Here is a 21,993-nt window from a genome sequence, read left to right on the forward strand (position 1 = left end):
ACAACCGACCTGGAATAGACATGCTGACCCCCAACTACCTGTGAGCTTTGATGGTTGTTTATTGCACATGAAAATTGCAATCCCACTGTTTCTGGTCAACCCTTCTTCATTTGTACTCAAGACCTGGGCAGACCTATTTACAATTCCCCTGAACTGCCTCATTTAAACACACTTTAATCATAAATCCAGCAGTGATGCCAACCCTCACCACTGGAAAATCATGTGTCAGACCCCCTCCCCAAAATTATGAGATTAAAAAATATCCTCATGATTTTTAAGCCAATGAAATGTGGGTTCTCTATTTCCCTTTTGGTTTCTGAGCCTTTAACGTGCTCTCAGGTCACACATCTGGCTGACAGCAGAAGCCTCAGCCACCCAGGTCCGACAGCAGGAGTCCTAGGGTGGGCTGACAGTGGAAGCTCCAGCTGCCCAGGGGGCGGGCTGGCAGCGATTTTAAGTAAAATTATTAAGGCTGATTCATGATCTTGAGCTAGAACTCTCAAATGTCAGGGTTTTTTTTTTCTTCTCCAGCTCTAGCTGACACCCCCAAAAAACAAAACAACACACACCCCTGACATTTCAGAGTTCTATTGCAAGATCATGAGTCAGGCTTAATTTTACTTAGAAATCACATCTCTTGCGATTAATTTGTGAGAGTTGGCATGTCTGATACCCATCCCATAAATACACCATAGAAAAGAATTAATGATCAGTAAGTTATTCGTTTTCAAATTATACTCCAACAAGCCATATTTTGTACCAAGATTATTACAAGCCCATGTGCAGGGTATGAATACAGAAGCTCTTAGAGTCACAAATGTCATTGGCATGTTTGCTGCAGACCCTCACAATAAATTAAAAACAAACCTAAAATGGTTTGAGTAGTTTAAAAGTAGTCTGGACAAACCATTCAAGAATAGTGTAGAACCTCAGGAGTTACAAAAACCTCAGGAATGGAGGTTGGTTGTAATTCTGAAATGTTCATAACTGAACAAAATGTTATGGTTGTTCTTTGAAAAGTTTATAACGGACCATTGACTTAATGCAGATTTGAAACTCCACTATGCAGAAGAAAAATGCTGCTTTCCCTTTTTTTTTTTAGAAGTTTATGTTTAACATAGCATTGTACTGTATTTGCCTTTTTTCCCCCCTCTTCTGCTGCCTGATTGCTTACTTCCAGTTCCAAATGAGGTCTGCGGTTGACTGGTCAGTTCATAACTCTGGTGTTCGTAACTCTGAGGTTCTACTGTATGTTGTAGACAATCTTGTTAATGCAGAATTGTTTAACAAGATGAATTCTTAGAAATTAGATATGGTAAAGAGTAATCATACAGATAATGCATAGTTCATTTATTTTTATATATGAAGAAAATGATTTATTGTTCTTAAAGAAAACTACTAAGATTCTTCCATTCTAACACAAGGGAGAAAAATGGCTCTGGGTGCGAAAATAAAGTATAATGCACACAAATGCCATACCAGGTCCACTTACTTGAAGAGCTAAGCTGGCTTAGAGCAGACTTTCCTCGTCTTGTGGACGGTGAAGAACTGAGATAACCCATATGACGCTGATAGTCCATGAGCTGTTCAGAACGCTTCATACCAACTGTTGGTTTCACTGCTTCCAGTCTCTTTAGAAGAGCCTTAATTTAAAAAAGCTAGTTTTGGTTAAAGAAGCTATAAATAAAATATTCACAAAACAAATTAATTTATATTTGTATAAATCACAACACCCCACAATTGAAGTGTGATCTACAACTCTACACTCAAAAAAAGTTAATTATCAGTTAAGTGATTCAATTTCCCCCCCCTCGCTCTTTTTGTTAAGCATGTATTAAACTCAAATACTATATTTAAGTCCCTAAATTGTGTTTTTCACTGCACATACAAAATGTGTGTCTGTATAGCCATTTAACTGTACTTTGTGTTTCTCAAAAACAAAATTAAAGAAACCTATCCCTACATGGGGAGAGGGAAAAAGAGTGTGATTTTCAGACTAGTTTTCCAGTGAGTGGCATAAGCAATCATGGAATAAACTGACAAAGCTGACAAGTGCAATAAATCTATGAACATACTAGAGTTTGCATATGGCAACCTGGAAATGTGCACTGAGAGAGCACAAGAGACAAAAGACAAGTAGTTTTGGCTTAGATGTAGTATGTCATGTGTTTGCATCAAGTGCCAGTCTGTTCATCATCAAATGGAAATACCTAGGTAAGCAAAAGTCAAAGGAAGGACTTTGGCTAGAAATAGCAACTGCTTAAAGCCAGTTGCAAAACATGAAATGTTAGACTAGTCTCTAAATGTTAGATCCAACTTTGTACACATGATTTTATCACCATCTCCTACACAGCTGCATAATTTTTGACCTGTGACAGGAATTATAAAATTGATCATTCACTAATCCTGAAACTTTGGACTGTAAATTCTCAAAACATTTAATGAAACAGACTACACAGGCAGGCTAATATAATGAACTGATATTCTTCTGTTAAAAGACAAAACGTATGAATTTACATTCCAATAACTGTATAAAGTTTTTGCACAATTTAAATATTAGGAACACCACAGTAACTTCAAGTATGCCTTACATTTCATAATGACTGTTTATCTACTGGATATGCCCACATCACCCAGGAATTAAAGGAAACATAGGTTTGTTTTTAACATTACATTTTTATGTGTCAGAAGTATTTCGAACTGCTATGCATGTGTTCAGACAGGGAGCAAAAACACCAACAATTTTAAAACATGCATTTTCACAAGAAAGATAGATGTTATTTTCCAAAAAAATTAAAATGAAGACAGATGAACATCACTGAAAATATTAACCCTTATTTATTGAGAGATCAGATACAGATTTTAAAGTGGTACTGGCAGGTTCTACCCTGCCATAAGGGACCCTCCTGTAAGAGATGAGAGGGTGGCCTTCATCTCTGTTCTTACTCTCTGCTGAGAATTTAATCAAGGGGCATTATCTGGGGTTTTGCAATCTGGACAGCACTCTTCTGCGTATGAAAATGAACCCACTCAAACATTTGAAATGGCAGTCCTGACCTACTGAATCAATGAAGAACTAAGACTCCTTATATTTGATGACCAACAGTGTAAGCCTTCTAGGCCCTTACTAAACAGTTATTTCAAACAGTAATTTTAAGTTGAGTTTACTTTCAATTATTAATTTAAATATCTCCTGATTTTTAAAGTTAATATTTTCTTTAACACAATATTTTAAAATGTTCACTGAATAATGTTATTACTATTCTTACTTCTTCCCCACCCTTTAGTCTCTATGGCTCTGATCATACACCATTCAAGTCAATAGGAGTCTTACCATTCATGTCAATGGTTGTAGGATCAAGCCCTATAAAATAAGATTTTGTTGGTATAAGATATTTCACTGAATAGGATTTGAGATAAAAACATGGGGCCACTTCATCCCTCATATTTTAAAATACATCAACACCGCTCCTTACTGTTAACAACTTGTATTGCAGCTATCATTTTAGCCAAGATGGACTTTAGAAACAAAGCTAAATCAATTTAAAATAAATAAATAAAAAAAATTGGTCAGTGCTCAGCAGATCAAGGCACCACGCTGTTTTCCCCTCATCTCTGAAAAACAAATGTTAATGTAGTACATCTTTTACTGTCCCAGTCTGTGGTAGCCCAAGAAGCAAGAGATCTAAAAAGGTTATAAAATGGAATTTTTTTCTCCCCCATCACTGTGTAAGATTAAGTAGATTTCAGATACTGGATTTAACATAACAGGAGAAGAAAACAAGTGAAAGTTTTGTTATCTTCCAGCGTTACTGCACCTTCCTGTTCACAAAGCCTTACACTGATGAGTAAGACTCTTCCCTTTAGGAACAGGGTCTACAGATTTCTGAAGAATTTCAAAGCACAAACTGTAAACAGCGGAAGCAAGCACTGGATCACTGACATTTGGAAAAACGAAACAAAACAGAAGCAGTATAAAAGATCGGTGCTGCTTAGCGGCTTAAAATGAATGACGTTAATTCAACTTCTACCACAGTAAGTGAGCATTAAAACTAGTCTGGGCACTTTCTTTTTTCAAAAATTCAGTATATGTTCTTCTAAAGCCATTCCGGAGGGGGAAGGGAGAAGTCACAAGTAAAATTGAGTATCTAGCTCCATAAAGTTCAGTTTAGAAGGAAGGTTAAGCTACTACTTTCCCTTGTCTTATGTTGCTCCTTGGATCTGTGTAGGCTTCAGTTTCACCATCCACTGAACTCCAAACAGCTGACTATTGTGCCTCAACAGCTGTTCAAGTGTATTTATATTATGACATCTCGAATTTCGTTCTTATTAGAACTACACTATTACTTTGCAGAGCAGAGAAAGAACAGAAGGTGCATTTGAGGACAGCTTCTTTTTGTTCCTCTGCATAGACTAATTTCTAATGTTCTTCCATTGTTAAAGTGGAATTAATTGGCTCTATACTTGTCAGTTAGTTGTAAGTAACTGAACAGCTCCAGAGTTCTTTCATCTATGACAGAGACTTAATGGAACTTTGCTAATTATTTTTGTGAGTAGGAGCCACATGCAGCTCAATGAAAGAAAGCTGAGAAGATAAACAGCAGCATGAGCGAAATGTGTTTGAATATTCCAAGGAACCATTATTTACACTATCTTCTCTAGCTTCAGTGACTCCAGCCAGTCTATAATAATTATTTTTATTACTGTAGCACCTAGAATCCCCTGTCCTGGACCAAAGACCCCATTCTGCTAGGTAGGCACTGTACATACACAGAACAAAAAGATAAGTCCTTCCTTCAAGAGCCTACAGTCAAAGTACAGGCTATGATCACAGTTATCCTATTTCATGTCGTACCTATTTGCATAGCACAAGCAATAGTGCTAATATCTGTGTAACATTCCAAGCATCGCTGTAACTATGACATTTTAGCACCCAGGATGAGCAAGCATATTTGCGCCCCCTACTGCTTCCCTCCCCTTCATTTCTCTGCCCCATTTTTCCACCCTCACAGCTTTGCACCCTGGGTGTCTGCCCCACCCTGGTTATGGCCCTGAATCCAAGAGCCTGATGTTCTCTCCTAGTGAGGGAAAAGTTACTACAGGAACTTCTCTATGTGGCAGGATTTCTAACGTTGGAAACTGCTGCCTGGATCTACACTTGACCTTGGGCTACATCTGGACTCCTATCACAAGGCTGCCTTTAGACATAGGGTTTTATTACAGTACCAGATTAAAGGAAAACCTAAATATTTTATTTTAGAAAAACAACTATGAAGCACAAAGCCCTAGGAAGTATCCCCCTTTGCTCCAGCCTCTGAGATTCTGCCTGCAGCTCAGTTTCTGAGCTCCTGCTGTATTCCACATTTCAGGAGACTTTGCATTCAGTTGATCTTTTTCCTTCGGACAAATGGGCTAGTGAGTTAAAAGAGCACCCTCAACATTGTTCCTGCTGCCTCTTCGATGTAATCACCAAGGCTAACACTAACAAACAGCCTTAAAAATCTACAGTCCTCTATTTGACATCTATTCCCTCTCCAGCCTACCCAAAATGCTGCTGCTAAAATCATCTCCCACTTCAACCCCATCATCTCAAGTCCTTTTACTAGTTTCCTATCTATTCCTTAGCAAAGGTCAAACTCTTCATCCTTACCTAAAGGGCTCTACACATCTTATCTCAGTTTCTAGCTTCTTGCACACCACATTTTGGATGCTCCTCTCTAATAATCCCTTGCTTCCTCCTCATGACCTTGTGCCTTTTTCAGGATGCCCTCAGCAGCTGGGACTACCTCCTTCTTGTGCATCAAGCAATCTAACTTTTCTTCAGAAAACTCTTCCTCAAAACTCAGTCTTCAGCTGGCTTTTCAACACTTTTCTGCTCTAGCACTATCTACTAGAAAAAGTAAATAAGTATCTTACCTACCTTCTCTCTCTCATAAAGCAGTGCAGCATTTTACAAAAAAAGCCAGATTGTATAAAAACACTCTCTCAGCACCTGCTTCTCAATGCCATCATTTCTCTTCATCTACCCTAGCCTCTAACCATCATAGATTATTGTCATCAACTTATCTACAGTAGAACCTCAGCGTTATGAGCACCCTGGGAATGGAGGGCGTTCGTAACTCTGAACAAAACGTTATGGGCTGTTCTTTCAAAGTTCACAATTGAACATTGCATAGTAACATTTCAAAGCTGTATTAAGTTAGGAAAAAAAATGATGTTTTTAATCATCTTAATTTAAATAAAACAAGCACAGAGACAGTTACCTTATCTTGTCAAAATTTTTTTTAAAAACTTTCCCTTTATTTTTTCAGTAGTTTACATTTAACACAGTACTGTATAGTATTTGGTTTTTTTCCTTTTGTCTCTGCTGCCTGATTGTGTACTTCTGGCTCCAAATGAGATGCGTGGGTGACTGGTCAGGTCATAACTCTAATGTTTGTAATTCTGAGGGTCTACTGTACCTAATTTAGACTGTAAGCATCTCAGGACAGGGACTCTGAGTTATGTGTTTATAAAGTGCTATGCACATTAACTGTACTGTAAAAATAAAATCAGTCAGCGTCAGTGCAAGCTTCCCTGCACTGCTCTCCTTACCCAATATACTGTAACTGTTCTGGAAGGCATCACTTCCAAAGCTGAGAGGATGGCTCTGACTAGGCCCATTCAGTTTCCTCCAAGGCTTCCAAATGGGCAAACTGATGCAAATTGTGATGGCCATTTATCTACCAGGAACTGGGCTAAGCAAACCAGCTCATTTCATGCAGGTCACCTAACAAGTGCCAGATGATTTCTAATCATGACCAAACAGAGATACATTTAAAGTAGCGAACTGTGTGTTTATCCCTTTACTTTAGAGAACGTGAACTGATTCAGGGACTAGACAGTTAAGTATCTGTATGCTGGTGTTTTAAGGTCTCTGATTTATAGCAGGGGCTGGTAGCACTGCCTAGTAAGATTGCCCAACATTTCCCATTATAAGACCTTGTTCCAGTTGCTCTTTGCCAGATTTTAACCATTCAGGCTGAAATTTCCCATGACAGGGAGTTGGTCTCTGGCTGAATCTTTTTGGAAACTTGCAGCCAAAATGTCTCAGACATTTCTGAGAATGAGGCTCAGGAAAATAGATATTTTTTCAGTGTTAAAAAAATGGGATCACCTTTTCTTTGGAAACCTTTAGCAATCTCTTGCTTTGGTGCAGGGATTTGAAATTTGGCAGGTGGTGGCCTTTGTGTCAGGGACAGACCTTGTGCTGTCCCTAAAAAATCCACCAACATTTGGCCAAGTTATAAACTTTTTTTTTTTTTTGGGGGGGGGGGGGAAGGAAATCACAGTTTGAACACTCTCAGAGACATGTTAGAGCTTAACAGCTAAAATCTGAAGATTTCATCTTCTGAGTATGCTCAAGCTTCTCACAGCTCCTAATGCTGACCAGACTGCAGCTGCATAATCCTCAAAGAGCCTGAAGATGCTCCCGCCAATCAAGGGCTATAGGGTCTCAGGACATTTCTGTAATTGCTGCTCGAGGCCAGGGATGGGCCAGGCAAAAGAACCTAGAGCAGGAAACCTCTCGGTCCTGTGCACTCAGTGACCGCTGCCCCTCAGGCAACATGCAGGAAGAAGGCATCTGATTCAAATGCAGAGGGCCATGAGCCAGATCTAGGCTACTGCAGGACAGCAGATTGGGACAACACAGCTGTGTGGCAGACACTGGGACTTGCTAGGCAAGGAGACTAGTTCTAGGTACCGTGGTGGGAAATGGTACAGTCATGAAACCAACGAGTGGAGGGAAAACAGATCAGATGAAGAGCCATGGGACTGGCAGGGCAAGAAGCCTGAGGAGTGGAGGAGGGAAGGTTGGGCAAGGAGACTGGGAGCAGGAACAGAGGTGAAACCTGGACTAGGAATGGGGGAGTCTGGAGGAGTCAGATTAAGACAAAGGGGGCAAGGAGACTGGGACTGGGTTGACAAGCCTGAAGACTGGGATGAACTAGGTGCAGAGAATGGGACTGGAATGAGGAGCAAGTGGTTTAGTAGAGACAGGACTGGGACAAGGAAGAAGGGATGTGTGTCAAGCTTGGCGGGGAAATGGGTAGAAAGAGTCTGTGCCCACTAGAGAACACTCCCTTCCAGAGCCTGGAATGGAACCCAACATTCCTGACTCATCATTCCTCTGCTGTCAGCAAATACCTGTGAAATCCAGTGGTAAAAAGTGTCCCATCCCCCTCTGGTGCTGGTCCATATGAGTCTATGAGGTGAACCTAAAGGTTCCAACCCTGCTGATGACCCATGCAGTATCAATATGATGCCACATGATGGAATTGGGGGGGTGTGTGTGTCTGCTTTTAAAGCCTAGGAAATTGTATACAAAAAGCTATGTTAAAAGGACATTATGAAGGTTACGAAGTCAAACACTCAAAAGTTAGGATGTGCCAGAATTAAGGTTGCCTGTGCAACCTTTATTTGGCTCCCATGTGCATATGCATTATGATAGTGTCTTTAATTGCATGATCATATACTATTTTCCCCCCACCTGCTCTAGGGATGACAGGGTTGTGTACTCAAGAAGACTGTCTGTGGGACCCCTGCAGAAGTTGGAAGATGTGTAGTGAATGAGGGAGGAGATTACAGGAAGAGAGGGGATGGTCCCACGGTTAAGGCAGTTGAATGTGACCTGTAGAACTGGATTCTATCCCTGCCTTTGCCATAAAGTGATGCTAGGCAAGTCACTTAAACCAAACTTTTCACAAGTGATCACTAGCTGTGTGTTCATCATTTTCTGGGGTCTGATTTGCTTAAGTGCTGAGCACTTACAGCTGCAACTGAAGTCAATGAGAGCTGTGCTGTGAATATCTGAAATGCTACATAATGCTAAACACTCTGAAAAATCTGGTCCTAGGTATCTCAAATTGGGCACCCAACATTAGTGGATACTTTAGACCTTAATCTCTATGATTCAGTTTGCCATTTGTAAAATGGAATAATAAACCCCCTCGACTCCAGCATGTGTTCTGAAAATAAATTCATTAATACTTGTGAAGCATTCAGATGCTAGAGTGATGAGGATCATAGAAAAGCCTATGAGGAAATTAATAATTCGGTCTTCAGAGCAGGGTCTGAAAAATGTGCAGTAAGCACATGGGGCCAAAACCCCAAACAATGAAGAGAAAAAAATATTGAAAAGTTGCTCATTAAGTGAGCACCATCCATTCTGTGCACTGATTGAGCTAAGGGTCCTGTACAAAAAGAAACCAAAACCAGTATCTCATAATGCATACATATAAGGAGGCTGCATTAAGTTGCACAGGCAACCTTGATTCTGGCATTTCCTAGTTTTTGATGCTTGACTTTGGAACCTTAAAAATGTTCCTTTAACACAGTTTATGCAGACTAGTAGTCTGCACAGTAAAATAAACTTCCAATTCATAAGGTACTTTAGGATACATTCCAGCCTATAAGCTTTAGCATGTTGACAATTGTGTACTATGATTATATTCACACCACATCTGGTTTAATCTGTGTCAATATAGACTGAGATATATACTGTCAGAAGTTAAAACAAACATAGCAGCAACATTTGTTCCATATTCCATTAGGAAAAATAGGTTGGCAGAAAACAGAATATGCCAGACTTATTTTAGAAGGATAAAACATTTTGTGACTCAATAGTATCCTCTACTGGTCAGTTACGTTTTGTTCTTGTTATTCAGATAACAGCCTATGACCTAAACAAAATGATTAAAACTTTCTTGCTTACAAAAACAAAAATTAAAAGAAATAGCCAATTGGAAAAGTTTGACATCTATGAAGAATCAAATTGGAAAGAGGTAGTCATAAAAATGTCCACAGTAAGAAAGATCGGAGGGCTGTATTAGTGACTGTGATGAAGTGACTGTTCTTAATGTTTCCTCTGACTACTGTGTGGGTGCTTCAGTTTCCCCTATGCATTTCTTAAGTCTCTAGTGGGTGAGAGTGTTGCAGAGCAAAGGGTCAGTGCACATAAATGGCCCAGGGCCGCCCAGAGGATTCAGGGGGCCTGGGGCAAAGCAGTTTCGGGGGCCCCTTCCATAAAAAAAGTTGCAATACTATAGGAGGCCCTTGTGGGGCCTGGGGCAAATTGCCCCACTTGCCCCCCCTCTCGGCGGCCCTGCCACTTAGACCTGATTATCAGTGATTTCAGTGGTCACTTAACAAAACAAAAGAATATCTATGGAGCGTAATCAGCTCTGTCTTTAAACAGTGGAAAGGGGCAGGTCAAATAGTACCTGTGACTCAGGCAGACCAGCAAGCAAAACACCTGTCCCCACCCTCTCTCTTGATGTTCTCAATCAGCACAGGCTAATTACAGTTCTATTGCCTTTTACTGTAAATAAGAACACATTTATTCCACCTCCCTCACCCCTCCAGCATCTGCAAGTGAACTTGGTAACCCAACACCACAAATCACTATCAATGCGCAACACAACAAAGTGATCCTAATTTTGGATACCTAGGTAAAAGATTAGGAATTCAAAATAGTAATCAAACATCTGTCCTGAAGCCCTTCCCCCTAGTCCCACTCATCGACCGCCTGTCAGGAAGAAGAAAGAGTAATAGAACTTGCTCCTAACAATCATACATGGGAACGTCACCGAATGAATGCAGTGGCATCGGTCAATAAAAAGCAAAGATATATAAGGAAGCTAGTCTATGTTCATACTATTCAATCTATTATACTTTTTCAGATACCATGTATTTAATCTAACATATCGTTTTTAATATGTATTAAGTGTCCAGTTTCAATTCAAATTTCCAACAATCACTAATTGGCAACATTGACCAATAATTAATCACTACAAAATGGGGTAGGGTGTATATGGGAAATGTTGTGCAGCGGTTGTAGGCAGGTGTGTGAGGGAAAAATCCAACTGAACTTCTTAAATATAGAGGCTTCCAGGTTGTGTGACACTTTATCCTTGGCCATTTCCAGAGAAACAGAGGCAAAGAAAGTATCCACCCTTTCATGGACAGCCTGGTCTTTTGAGATATTACCTTCTAAGTAAAACTGAGTACGGAAGTGAATGTTACGAGTGGTGCAGGACAACTAATGAGTTTGGCAATTATTGACTGGAGATCAAAGCAGTCGAAGTTCCGCCATGGTCTCAGCACGAATGTTTGTTAGATCATCAGCTTCAGATTTGGATATGGACATCTGAGTCTATTGTGCCTTGGACAGTTCCTAGTTAATGTGCCTAAGTACAACTTGCTTGTACTTACTGGCTCCCATGAAGGATCTGGTAAGTCAAAATACGTTAACAATTCGGTAAAGACAATATTAACAAAAAATAAATTAACAATAACCAGAGATCTCCAAAGAGTGGACTGTTAATATACGCTTATCCTGCAATTCACATAACATTCTTTGTGTTAAAAAAAAATCATTTTAAAGATTACATGGGAAATATACATGAAATAAAGCAGTATCTTTGAACTTCATCTTGATATCCAAGATAATTTTGCATGCCAAATGTACTATTTAGTGATTCGCAGGTAACTCTTACCGAACCATTTTTATCCAACAGCGAGAGTATGCCAGTACTGAGCCACAACATTCATTGTGTCAAAAAGCAATGGAAAGTCTAATTAACATGACTTCTTTAATCCTGAAACAGGACTCATCTCTCCTCTTCCCAGGAGGAAGCAAGAGGACAACCATTCTCACGCCAGATCTGCACCACATCAAGGCATCATCTACCTAACTAGCCCTGCGCACCTAACTTCTACACCTTTGTTAAAAAAAACTCCAAAAATATATTGCATAAATAAATATAACATGTAAAAAATAATGTAAGCATAATAGAATCAAGATAGCAACAATATTCAGTAAGTCATCATAGGGACGAACTATATAGGTTGTGTAATGACAGTGGTAAGAGAAACCAACAATGCAGAATATGAATCTATTCTGTCACACTTTAGAGGTGTAGTAAAAAAGAAAAACTGAAACCCAGTTTACTATAACACTATAAGAGAAAGCCATTGCGGCAGCATACTGTTTTTCTTCCAAGACTTTCAGAACAAACCAAAAATGTTATGTGTGAACCCTGAAGTAAGGCAATACCATGAACCCTTGTCTTGCCTGTAGGCCTAAAAGGAGCACTGGACATTTATTGTTTGTTTCTTTTTCCAGTATTGAGACCATTTACAGACCACACCACAGCCAAGGTCTGTTTGCTTGGCCTCTGGTCCTATATAAAGTAATAAAAATAATAGTTCATAAGCTTAATGACCACAGTGTAATAATTGCAAACTCTTTAAAGATAATTTACAAAACTCACTCATAAAGCTTCGGAATTTTAGGCTTATTTTATTATATGCCCCATTCGCCCTGACACCGCCCTCCGTGAGCCCCCCCCCCAGCGCCACCGCGCTTGCAGAACAACCCCTCTCGCGCCACTCGAAAGCTGGCCAAAGAGGAAGTTGGGGGGGGAGAACAGCACACATAGGCAAAAAATATTCCATTCTATCATGCGAAAGAATGGGCCTGTAGCCCATGAAAGCTTATTTGAAATAAATTGTTTCTCTAAAGTGCCACAGATTATCCTGTTCTTTTTGCAGAACAGACTAACCGGCTGCTATGTCGAAACCTGGCACAAATAGGGCCAATCAGAGCATAAAATAGAACCCACCCCTCCCCACTCGACCCCACACACACCCTCACTCACCCTGTCCCCCCTCCACTGCTACTTGCTGCGTCCTCCTAGTCAGTCCCCCACCACAACACCCTCTTTCACTTCTCCCTCCCCTGCCAGAAACCTCTAGCCTGCCCCAGAACCTGCGGCCACTGCTCTTTTGTCCTCGCCACTTGCCCACACCGCTCGCCCCGACTTGCCGCTGCAACCCCCCTCCCCCCCGAGTATATACCTCATTCAAAACCCAGGGGTCACTATATTACTGCACACAGCATCAATCCGTGCAGTTGTAGGTAAATCTTCTGCATTATGCACTTTTGTATACTTTACATGACTTGTAATGAACTTGAATATTTATAGTGGCCCCAAAATAGTATAATTAAAGTAAAAAAAAATTCTCATGCTAGAAGTGGAAGGTCTCCCACCTTGGTAATGAATGCATCTTTCATCGATAGGGGTTGTTGAAATCCAGATTGAATGATGAAGTGGACGTTTTGGAAAATGTAAAAAGCAAGGCTCACCTCCCCCCAGGACAGCTGCAAACCCCTTGAGGGGGGGGGGGAGGACTGGGAGCCAGCCCCAACCAAGGAGCGTTGCCTAGGGCTTAGTTTAGTTTTTCGGATGGAGTCTGGGTGTGCTGGTCAGTCTCGGGCTGGGCACGGGGAATGGACCCAGTAGAACAGGCAGCGGCAAGATAGACTGAACCCAACCACCCGCCTAGTCCATCTCAACAGGCCAGAAACATGCACCCTAGCATCCTTGCTCCACTGCCATTGGTCCCAGCACTGGCGAGATTCTGGGGGCTGATCAGTGGCGATTTTGCAGTGACCCGTCACGGAGTCACCGGGCGATGCTCTGGAACTGGCTCCCCACTAGCCAGTCCAGGACTATTTGGGAGCCTCACCTATCTGAGCGATTGTTCAGGGCAAAAAGTTCACAGTCTCGCCCTCCTGTCTCCTCCTGAGCATTTCGATCCTCTGCCCCTCCGTGTGCTTCCACAGCGACCACCCAGGCGGGTCTGGAGCCAACAGGGGCCACTGCCCCACTTTAGCAGTCAGATGGAGTCTTAGCCAGTAAAAGCAAGAGTTATTCGATGACAGTGACAGGTCTAAACGACTTTGTAGTACAGCGAACCGGCCCGGGCGGTCATTCTGGGGCAGTGGCACACAGACCCCTCGGTCTCACTCACTCTCCTTCCTTGCAAGCTCCGACAACACCACCTCCAGCCCTCATCTCTCGGTTCGTCCTTTCCCGGGCCAGGAGGTCATCTGATCCTTGTCTCCAAAGCTCAGACGTTGGCCCTTTGCAGAGGGGCCAGCGGGCGCCATCAATTCTGTAGGTAGACAGCTAGCCAGGCTAAAAACTTAGTCAGTGCGCCCTTTGCTCGCAGCAATTATCAACCACCACTATCCCACCACTAGATACTTAAATCAGGCGACACTGAGCACCACCACGTATCAGACAACATTAAGAACAGGTCCCCAGTTATACAGCCACTTTCACTTGCTAAAAATACCTGTTTTGCGACCAACCCCCAGGTGTCTTTTTATTGTTGCAGGGCAAATGAGAGGCCTATTAATGGAAATTTCGTCCACTAGCAGCGGTCTTGCAGCGGGCAACAGGTATGGAAGGAACTGGTATTGATAGAGCCCCGATCCATTGCCATTTCCAAATAATTGGAAAGGGAATAGTACACGCTTGTTGCCATTTCCCTCTGCCGGGAGATAGGGAATAAAAGTCTCACCTGCGTTGCCATAATGCAGACCGGGAGCTTATTTCCCGGGTTACATTACATGTCATGATCCAACTTTAGTTCTGAAACAGACCCACCGCCCAGGCGGGCACACAGCTCACCCTAACAGCAACACCTAACCAAACACCACCCAAATTATCAAAACTAGGGGATCACAGGGTTCCAACACTCACAGTTGAGTCCCAGCACCCTGCTGTTCTGGTGAGTGAAGGTCCTGAGAGATTGATTCCATCCTGTTTCAGTCTCCACCCGAACCAGAAGAAGGTCTCCTCCAGGTAGCAGATCGCGTCCCCCCTCCCCCACCCCCTCCCCCTCCCCCAGCGGCTGGCTCTGCCTCAGCTCAGCGTCTCTGGTTGCCTAGCTGCTGCTGCTTCGGGGAGACAGAGGCTAGGGCTGCTTCGGCCAGCGGGGCCCCGTCAGGGGAGTATCAGACACAGTCACACAGTCGCGGCCGGGGGCCCCTGCGGGGCCCAGGGCCCGGGGCAAATTGCCCCACTTGCCCCCCCCCGGGCGGCCCTGAAATGGCCGACACTATCTCCTGGCACCTAATGGCCGGGGCCCTTCCCCCTAGCAAGGAGATAGTTAAAGATGTTGGAGAACACAGATCAGTTGACCTCCTGGCCCAGGAAAGGAACAAAGCCCAGAGAAGTTGGGGCTGGAAGGTGCATCAATTTGGAGCTAGCTGGGGATGAGGAGTGAGTGCAGACGTGGGTATCTGGCTCACTGCCCCCCAGGATGGACCCGGTTACAGGGAATTTTTTTTCCGCCAGACAAAAGATTTTATTACATACATGCACAGATAGTACAAGTTTTAAACAAACAATTTAATACTATACACAGCAATGATGATTGTGAAGCTTGGTTGAGGTGGTGAAATCAGAGGGTGGACTATTTCCCAGGGAATGCCTTAATGCTAAATGATGAACTAGCACTCAGCTGAGCCCTCAAGGGTTAACACATTGTTGTTAATGTAGCCTCACACTCTACAAGGCAGCATGAATGGAGAGGGGGAGACAGCATGGCAAGGAGAGACAGAGGCAGGCAGTGTGTGTGAAAGAGACGCACATTGCCCCTGTAAGTATGCTGACTCCACTCTAAGTACATTGCTTTTTTAAGTAGATCAGCAAGTTGAGATAGGAGCTGCTGCCAGCAATCTCCCTCCATCCTGAGCCCTGTTATGTCCCCCACTATCCCCCTGCTTTATGGAGATGGGATATAGGAGCAGGGGGAGGAAGACATCCTGACATTAACCCCCGCCCCCCTCCCCTTGCACAGCAAGCAGGAGGCTCCCGGGAGCAGCTCTAAGGCAGAGGGCAGGAGCAGCACAAGGCAGTGGGGGGAGGGACGGTTGCCACACAAGAAACTTAGGGGAGTGGGGAGCTGATAGGGGGGCTGCTGGTCTGCCCTGGTTTCAAGCCCCCACCAGCTAGCTCCAACAGACTGCTCTTTCTGCAAGCAGTGAACAAAGCGGGTGGCTGCCAAACAACATTGTAAGGGAGCATTGCATAACTTTAAACAGCATGTTCTCTAACTGATCAGCAACATAAAAAATGTTAACCGGGATGACTAAGTGAGGAGTTACTGTATATAGGTTCAACATAATAGGTCAAGCTAAGAGCTACAAATATTGAAAAATGATGGCAGGTTATACACAAAGTTATTTCTGATTCAGTTTATGTCATATGATTTCTTCTTTGTGTATGTTGTCTGTGTAGATATGGTTTCCCCTCCTCTTAAAACCAGGCATGCAGAAAAACTAATATATACTGAGTTAGTTTCGTCTACTTAATATGCCACCCAGAATGGAGGGTACATTAACTAGATTTAAACAGAAGCTGTTTCCCTCAAGTGGAACATTTCTACAGGAAAGAAAAGCCATATCGTTTTAAATCCATTTCACATACTGAAAAAACGATTGTTGTTTTGTGAAAGTAAGATGATATATTTTTCTTACAAATATATGTACATACTGCGTGTTCAGATACTATAGAGATTGAGGCATACAAGTACCTAGGATATTAAAGCTGTTTCCATTTGACTGTTATCAGCACAAGCTAGGCTTCAGGCAGCCAAGAACCTGCTGCTCTGTACCTTTACAAACATGCTCCTACACTCCCTTGTCCAGTGATAAAGTATATAGTCAGCGAAGTCCTTGTGCCTAACTGCATAAGACTGTTGGTTATTTCAAAAACATTAATTCTGGCCTTAATATAATAAAAGTTAAAAAAAACTAAAGAGACACTTCAAGTGCTGTCTTATCAGCTTGGCAACCATTCAACAGTAGCCCATCTGCTACCAAGCAGCTTTTCCCTCTATACTGATCCAAAACAATACTTTTTAAAACTTACCAGATTCTCTCTTTCAATCCTTTGCTGCTCCTTTTGCCTGTTGAGAGCACTATGGTACAACTTAGGTGGCAGGCCAGCAGGTTTCTTCAGAGTGGCACTTTTGCTCCTTGGCTTTGTAGATTGTCTGGACAATTCTTTTAAGAGCCTTTGGTTTTCCCTATCAATTTGTCTTACTTCCTCATTTGTGAAAGAGTAATTTTTCCTTGACCCTGAAGTAGGCTGATCAATGACGAGTTGTTGCTGTTCCTTTTTCTCCAAATGTAGAAAAGCTTTAAAAACATAAAAGCAAAACCAAACATAGATGAAAGACACCACTTGCATATAATTTTATATTCCTATGATTTACTGATAGAGCTAGAAAAATAAGTCAGAATTTTTGAACACGTGGGCCTGCAGTTCAGCATTTAGACACCTAAATAAGTGGTTTATTTCCATTACTGTCAAGCACCATCAATATATTTTAATGGGAGCTGCCCAGTACCTCAGCAAATCACGCCACTTGTTTAGTTAGAAAATGTCAGCCACCATGTTTTCACACACCCCCCCCCCCCACGTTTTAAACTGAAGAGTCACACTTAGGACCTGTGCCTGAAAGGTGTTAAGCACCTGTGACTCCTACTGACCAGGGGCTGAGGAATGCTGAGTACTTACCTCTCAGGTTCAGGCATTAAAACATTACCTCAATGTTCAAAAGAGCAAGCAGTATGCAAATAAATGCAGTATATGCTGTAGATACTTTAACAAGGTAGAGCAAAGAGCAAAATAGACTCTGTTATGGACACAAATCAGCAGTGTGCAAAGCTGTATCCGTTTGACTGTTATCAGCACAAACTAGGCTCTAGGCAGCCAACAACTTGCCGCTCTGTACCTTGACATACATGCTCCTACACTTCCTTGTCCAGTGATAAAGTATATAGTCAGGGAAGACTTTAGCTAGAGGAACAACTATCTTCGCTATAGTTATTGTGGCACCAACAATCATCACAGATGTCACAGTAATCACATATATGCATGTGTGTCTACTGTTAATAGCATACTACCACAGCACTGAACACAGGTGATTGGTGGCACAGCAGTGCAGTATCATTTGTGATACTAACATAAGCCTCAGAATTTTCTAGCAGTTGTAATACAGTTTCAGGAAGGCGAGGGCTAGAAACTGCCCCATGGCACCACTGATTAAGCTAAAATAAAGTTTTAGATGTTGACAGTGTTTGCTTCCAACATGCACAAAGTTCTGTAAAATCTCAGTCCCTAATGTGCAATTGGGCTAGAATCACATTTTGGATACAAGAGCAGTTGCCTTTGTGAGGAATACAGGACCTAGAGAACACAGCACTGGAACAAGGAGACAAAATGTTTTTCCAAAGATTACTATGAATTTGGAACAGGCCTCCCAAACAGAAGAGTTTTACAAAGGTTCCTTGTTGGAGAGAGAAATAAGTAATAAATGTATGGCCACTTTAAACAAATAATGGAGAAGAGAGATGAACTTGGCCTGGAAGTATTTAAATAGTCAATAAACAAAGAATTAAAATAGGAATATGGCAGCATAGAGCAAAAGTGAAGCTTGAAAACACACACAATTTACACCTCAGAGTACTTCAACATGCCAAGGCAGATTTGGCATTTTTAAAATGGGCAATTTCTTGGATGGGAAACATTTGGTTCCAGGTGAAAAGGTAATTAGCATTAAAGGCCAAGCCTCTCAAAAGTGATTATTGGATGTCTGGTTCTTGGTGCCATTCCACACAGTTTCAAAGAGCACGATTTTCAGCAAATACTGAGAACCACCTTTGTAAAAAAAAAAAGAAAAAAAAAGGCTCCTTTAAGGTATGTCAAGTCAGATTCTCAAAAACTAGGGCACTCAAAATCTCTAGTCATTTTTGGAAAACTTGGCATAAGTGTTAACACTCGCAATGAGCCAGAAAAGCTTTCATTCAAATCCAAACAGTTCCCATAGTAACAACTGACCTTGACCAAGCCAGAAGACCCCCGATAAATGTAAGAACTGAACTTCGGCAACACTAACTGCAAGACAGGTCACATCCGGAAAGACAGTTTAATCAACTTGTCAAGATGGAATGCAAATGACCATGTAATATATACTACAATGCAAAACTAGTGAAGACCAAGTGTGCACATAACACATTAATAAGCTTTGAAAAACATCTTTGCAACTTAGTACTTCATTTATAAATAGAACAGAAGTACAATCATTTACTAAAGTCATTCAAAGATACAGATCTGGGATGTGACTCATCCAGACAAACCTACAGAAGACAAAAAGAAACAAACTAAGAATACCTAGGCTACATGATTCATGTGGAAAAACAAAGTGGCAGTGCTCTTCCTTAACACAACGATATCAAATATATCCCTGTAGGAACATGCAGCGCAAAAGCTGCAGAACATGAAGGTACTTGGAAGAGAGACACTAATCACTTGGAAAATAGTTTGTAAAAGAGATTTGTTACATATTGTGCATGACAAACGTACACAATTGCTAACTTTATTACTCCAAAGCTGTTGTAGACAAATGATTTCAACTACTGCTCCTTATGCCCTACAGCCATACTTCTTATGATTTCATAAGAAAGGCAAGGTCCAGCACTTTGATGGGATCCAAGAGGGAAAACCAGGTTACTGTGAGAAAAAGTTTTCAACTGATTCCCAGAAGAGACCATTCAGCCCCTGAATACTTCTTACTGAAGATCTCACACAGAAAGGAAGTGTTATTGGTCTACTGCTGAAATTCCACTTTGGTATTTTCAGTTCCATCTCTTACCACACTGCTTCAATCATCCTTGCTCAGAGATGAGTGATTACACCTCTAGAGTTGCTGGATAGGGGATGCCTCACCGCTGCTGCTTTCTCTGTGTTGTCTCTCACCACCACACTGTATTCAGCCATGCTGCAGACTCCAGGTTCTGAGGCTCCACTGTCCAGCCCAACTATTAGCAATTTTAGCCAACAGTTATTGTTATTTTCACTGGGTAAGAGGGGAACTATGCCACAGACTATTCCTCTGCATCATTTCTCATTGCAACCCTGCTTGTCTCTGATCAGCCCATGATGCTAGCCCAGTGGTCTCCAACTTTTTTGTGTCCAGTAGCACATTCATGTTCTCAGAAGAGTGTGGCCGGCACCAACAATTTTTCAAGGCTTATTTTGTATTTGTACATTAAATAATTTTAATATGTTTTTCATTATTACATATTATATGAATCCATAAGATAAAAAGGGTAATTTTACATGTAAAAGGTATTAAATTATTCGGCAATTACTCTTTCACCTTACCATGTGAATTTGCTCTTTTTTATCTACCTGTAGGAAAAAATAAGGAGGTTTTACAAAAATAAATATCAAACAGTTTTCATCTCATGTATTTTAAAAAACATTGGATTTTTTTAAAACATAAAAATGTATTTTTTAAACATTGTTGAATTGCTGGTCCAAATATATTTATTATTCTCACTTTAACATAGAATGAAGCCTGCAGCCCTGGAGTTCTCTGTCCACAGCAGGCATGGCATGGGGCTGCGGTTTCTCTCCGGCTTAAGCCGTGGCCCCGCACCTGCCGAGGACAGAGAACACTGGCGCCCGCAGCCCCGGAGAAGCCGGAGAGAAGCCGCGGCCCTGTGCCTGCCAGGGACAGAGAATGCTGGCGCTCACAGTCGGCAACCCCGGATTACTCTGTTCCCAGCAGACGTGGGGCCCCGGCTTCTCTCCCCTGCTGGGCACTAGGCGGGCCCCATGCCTGCCAGGGACTGAGAACACCAGTGCCTGCAGCCCCAGAGTTCTGTCCCCAGCAGGCGCAGGGCCGCAGCTTCTCTCCGGCTTAAGCTGCAGCCCTGTGCCTGCCAGGGACAGAGAACACCGGCGCCTACCAGGGACAGAGAACGCTGGCACCTGCAGTCTGAGTTCTCTGTCCCCGTCAGGTGTGGGGTTGCGGCTTCTCTTCCCTGCTGGGCACTAGGTGGGCACACAAATGCCCCAGTGGGTGCCATGGTGCCCACAAGCACCGCGTTGGGGACCACTGTGCTAGCCTCTATCACCCACTTGTTAAATTTTCAAAACAAATATCCTTGTGCTTTCGCTCACTGCTTGGGAGGGGCTCCCTAAAAGTATCTGCAAAGCTTCCTCATTATCAATCTTTATAAAACTCTTCTCAAAACTCTCCTTTGCTCTAATGCCTATAACAAAACCTGACAACAATTAGGCTCTTGGTGTGCTGAGACCACGACCTATCACGCCGACCAATACAGTTTCCTTGTACTCCCCCACTTCTGCCTGTATCCATCTGTTGTCTCTTGTCTTATGTTTAGATTGTATGCTCTTTGAGGCAAGGACCATCTTTTTTTGCTCTGTTGTACACCACCTAGCACAGTGTGATCCTGGCCCATGACTAGAGCTCCTATTATGGTAAAACAAGTTATACCATAATTAAACACAGGACTCTTCACTTCATGTCCTAACTGGTATAGCAGAACACAGTAATGCTACATAACATTTGTCACAATTCACCCCAAAGATGGCTGTACTCTAACGGAGAGTAAAGCAATTCCTACATATATAGTTAATAAACTTCATCACGCTTTTTGAGATCAATATGCATAAGTCTCATTACTTCAGTAAAGAGATCTGTGAAGGCAGAAGATAAGTGCTCTGATAAATCCTTAAAAGCATAAGGAATATAGTGGTGAAAAAAAGTAATGAAGGTATGAGGTGGCGCAAATACCAGTCTCAGTCCACTTAGTACTGGTCTGCAAATGCTTTCAGGATTGCCTTAGGGGATCCAAAAAGCCTCTCGACCAACTGTTTACGTGGAAGTGGTATGCAGGAGCTTCATCACTCTGTATTTATTTTAGAAGCCTTATGGAGGCAATACTGTGCAACTTCTACAGCACAGAGCTGGACTGGCATCTTGCTAGGAACCCTGCGGCAACTAATACGTATTTACATAAATGTACATGCATTGTACCAGTTTGATATCCTCCAATGGATTTATTCATCTATGTTTCATTTACTGGTTCAATTTTACAAACTATAAATCAGTTTTTCTTCCCTTTCGGTTTTATTCTCTTCTCTTTTCCATCAATTTCTTTTTTGTGCCTTTTCCCCCTCCTCTTCTCTCCCTGCTTCTTCAGCTTCCAGTCACTCCCTGCCTCTTTTCTTCCATTCCTTCCACTGTATCCTCCTTTCATCCTTCTCCATTTACATC

General features: G+C 42.2%; 1 protein-coding gene across 3 annotated transcripts in view; it reads right to left on the reverse strand.

The window, feature by feature from the left end:
* The window catches only part of CFAP97 (cilia and flagella associated protein 97), a 52,408-nt gene that overhangs the window by 3,637 nt on the left and 26,778 nt on the right, over window positions 1–21,993 (reverse strand). For all 3 annotated transcript variants that reach the window (XM_032800346.2, XM_032800345.2, XM_032800347.2), the window contains exons 4-5: window positions 16,770–17,038; window positions 1,493–1,643 (exon numbers count right to left, since the gene is read on the reverse strand). In XM_032800346.2, the coding sequence (XP_032656237.1) occupies window positions 1,493–1,643; window positions 16,770–17,038 (420 nt within the window). The remainder of the gene's footprint in view (window positions 1–1,492; window positions 1,644–16,769; window positions 17,039–21,993) is intronic.

The sequence above is a fragment of the Chelonoidis abingdonii genome, chromosome 5 (assembly GCF_003597395.2).
Source record: "Chelonoidis abingdonii isolate Lonesome George chromosome 5, CheloAbing_2.0, whole genome shotgun sequence".
NCBI lineage: Eukaryota > Metazoa > Chordata > Testudines > Testudinidae > Chelonoidis > Chelonoidis abingdonii.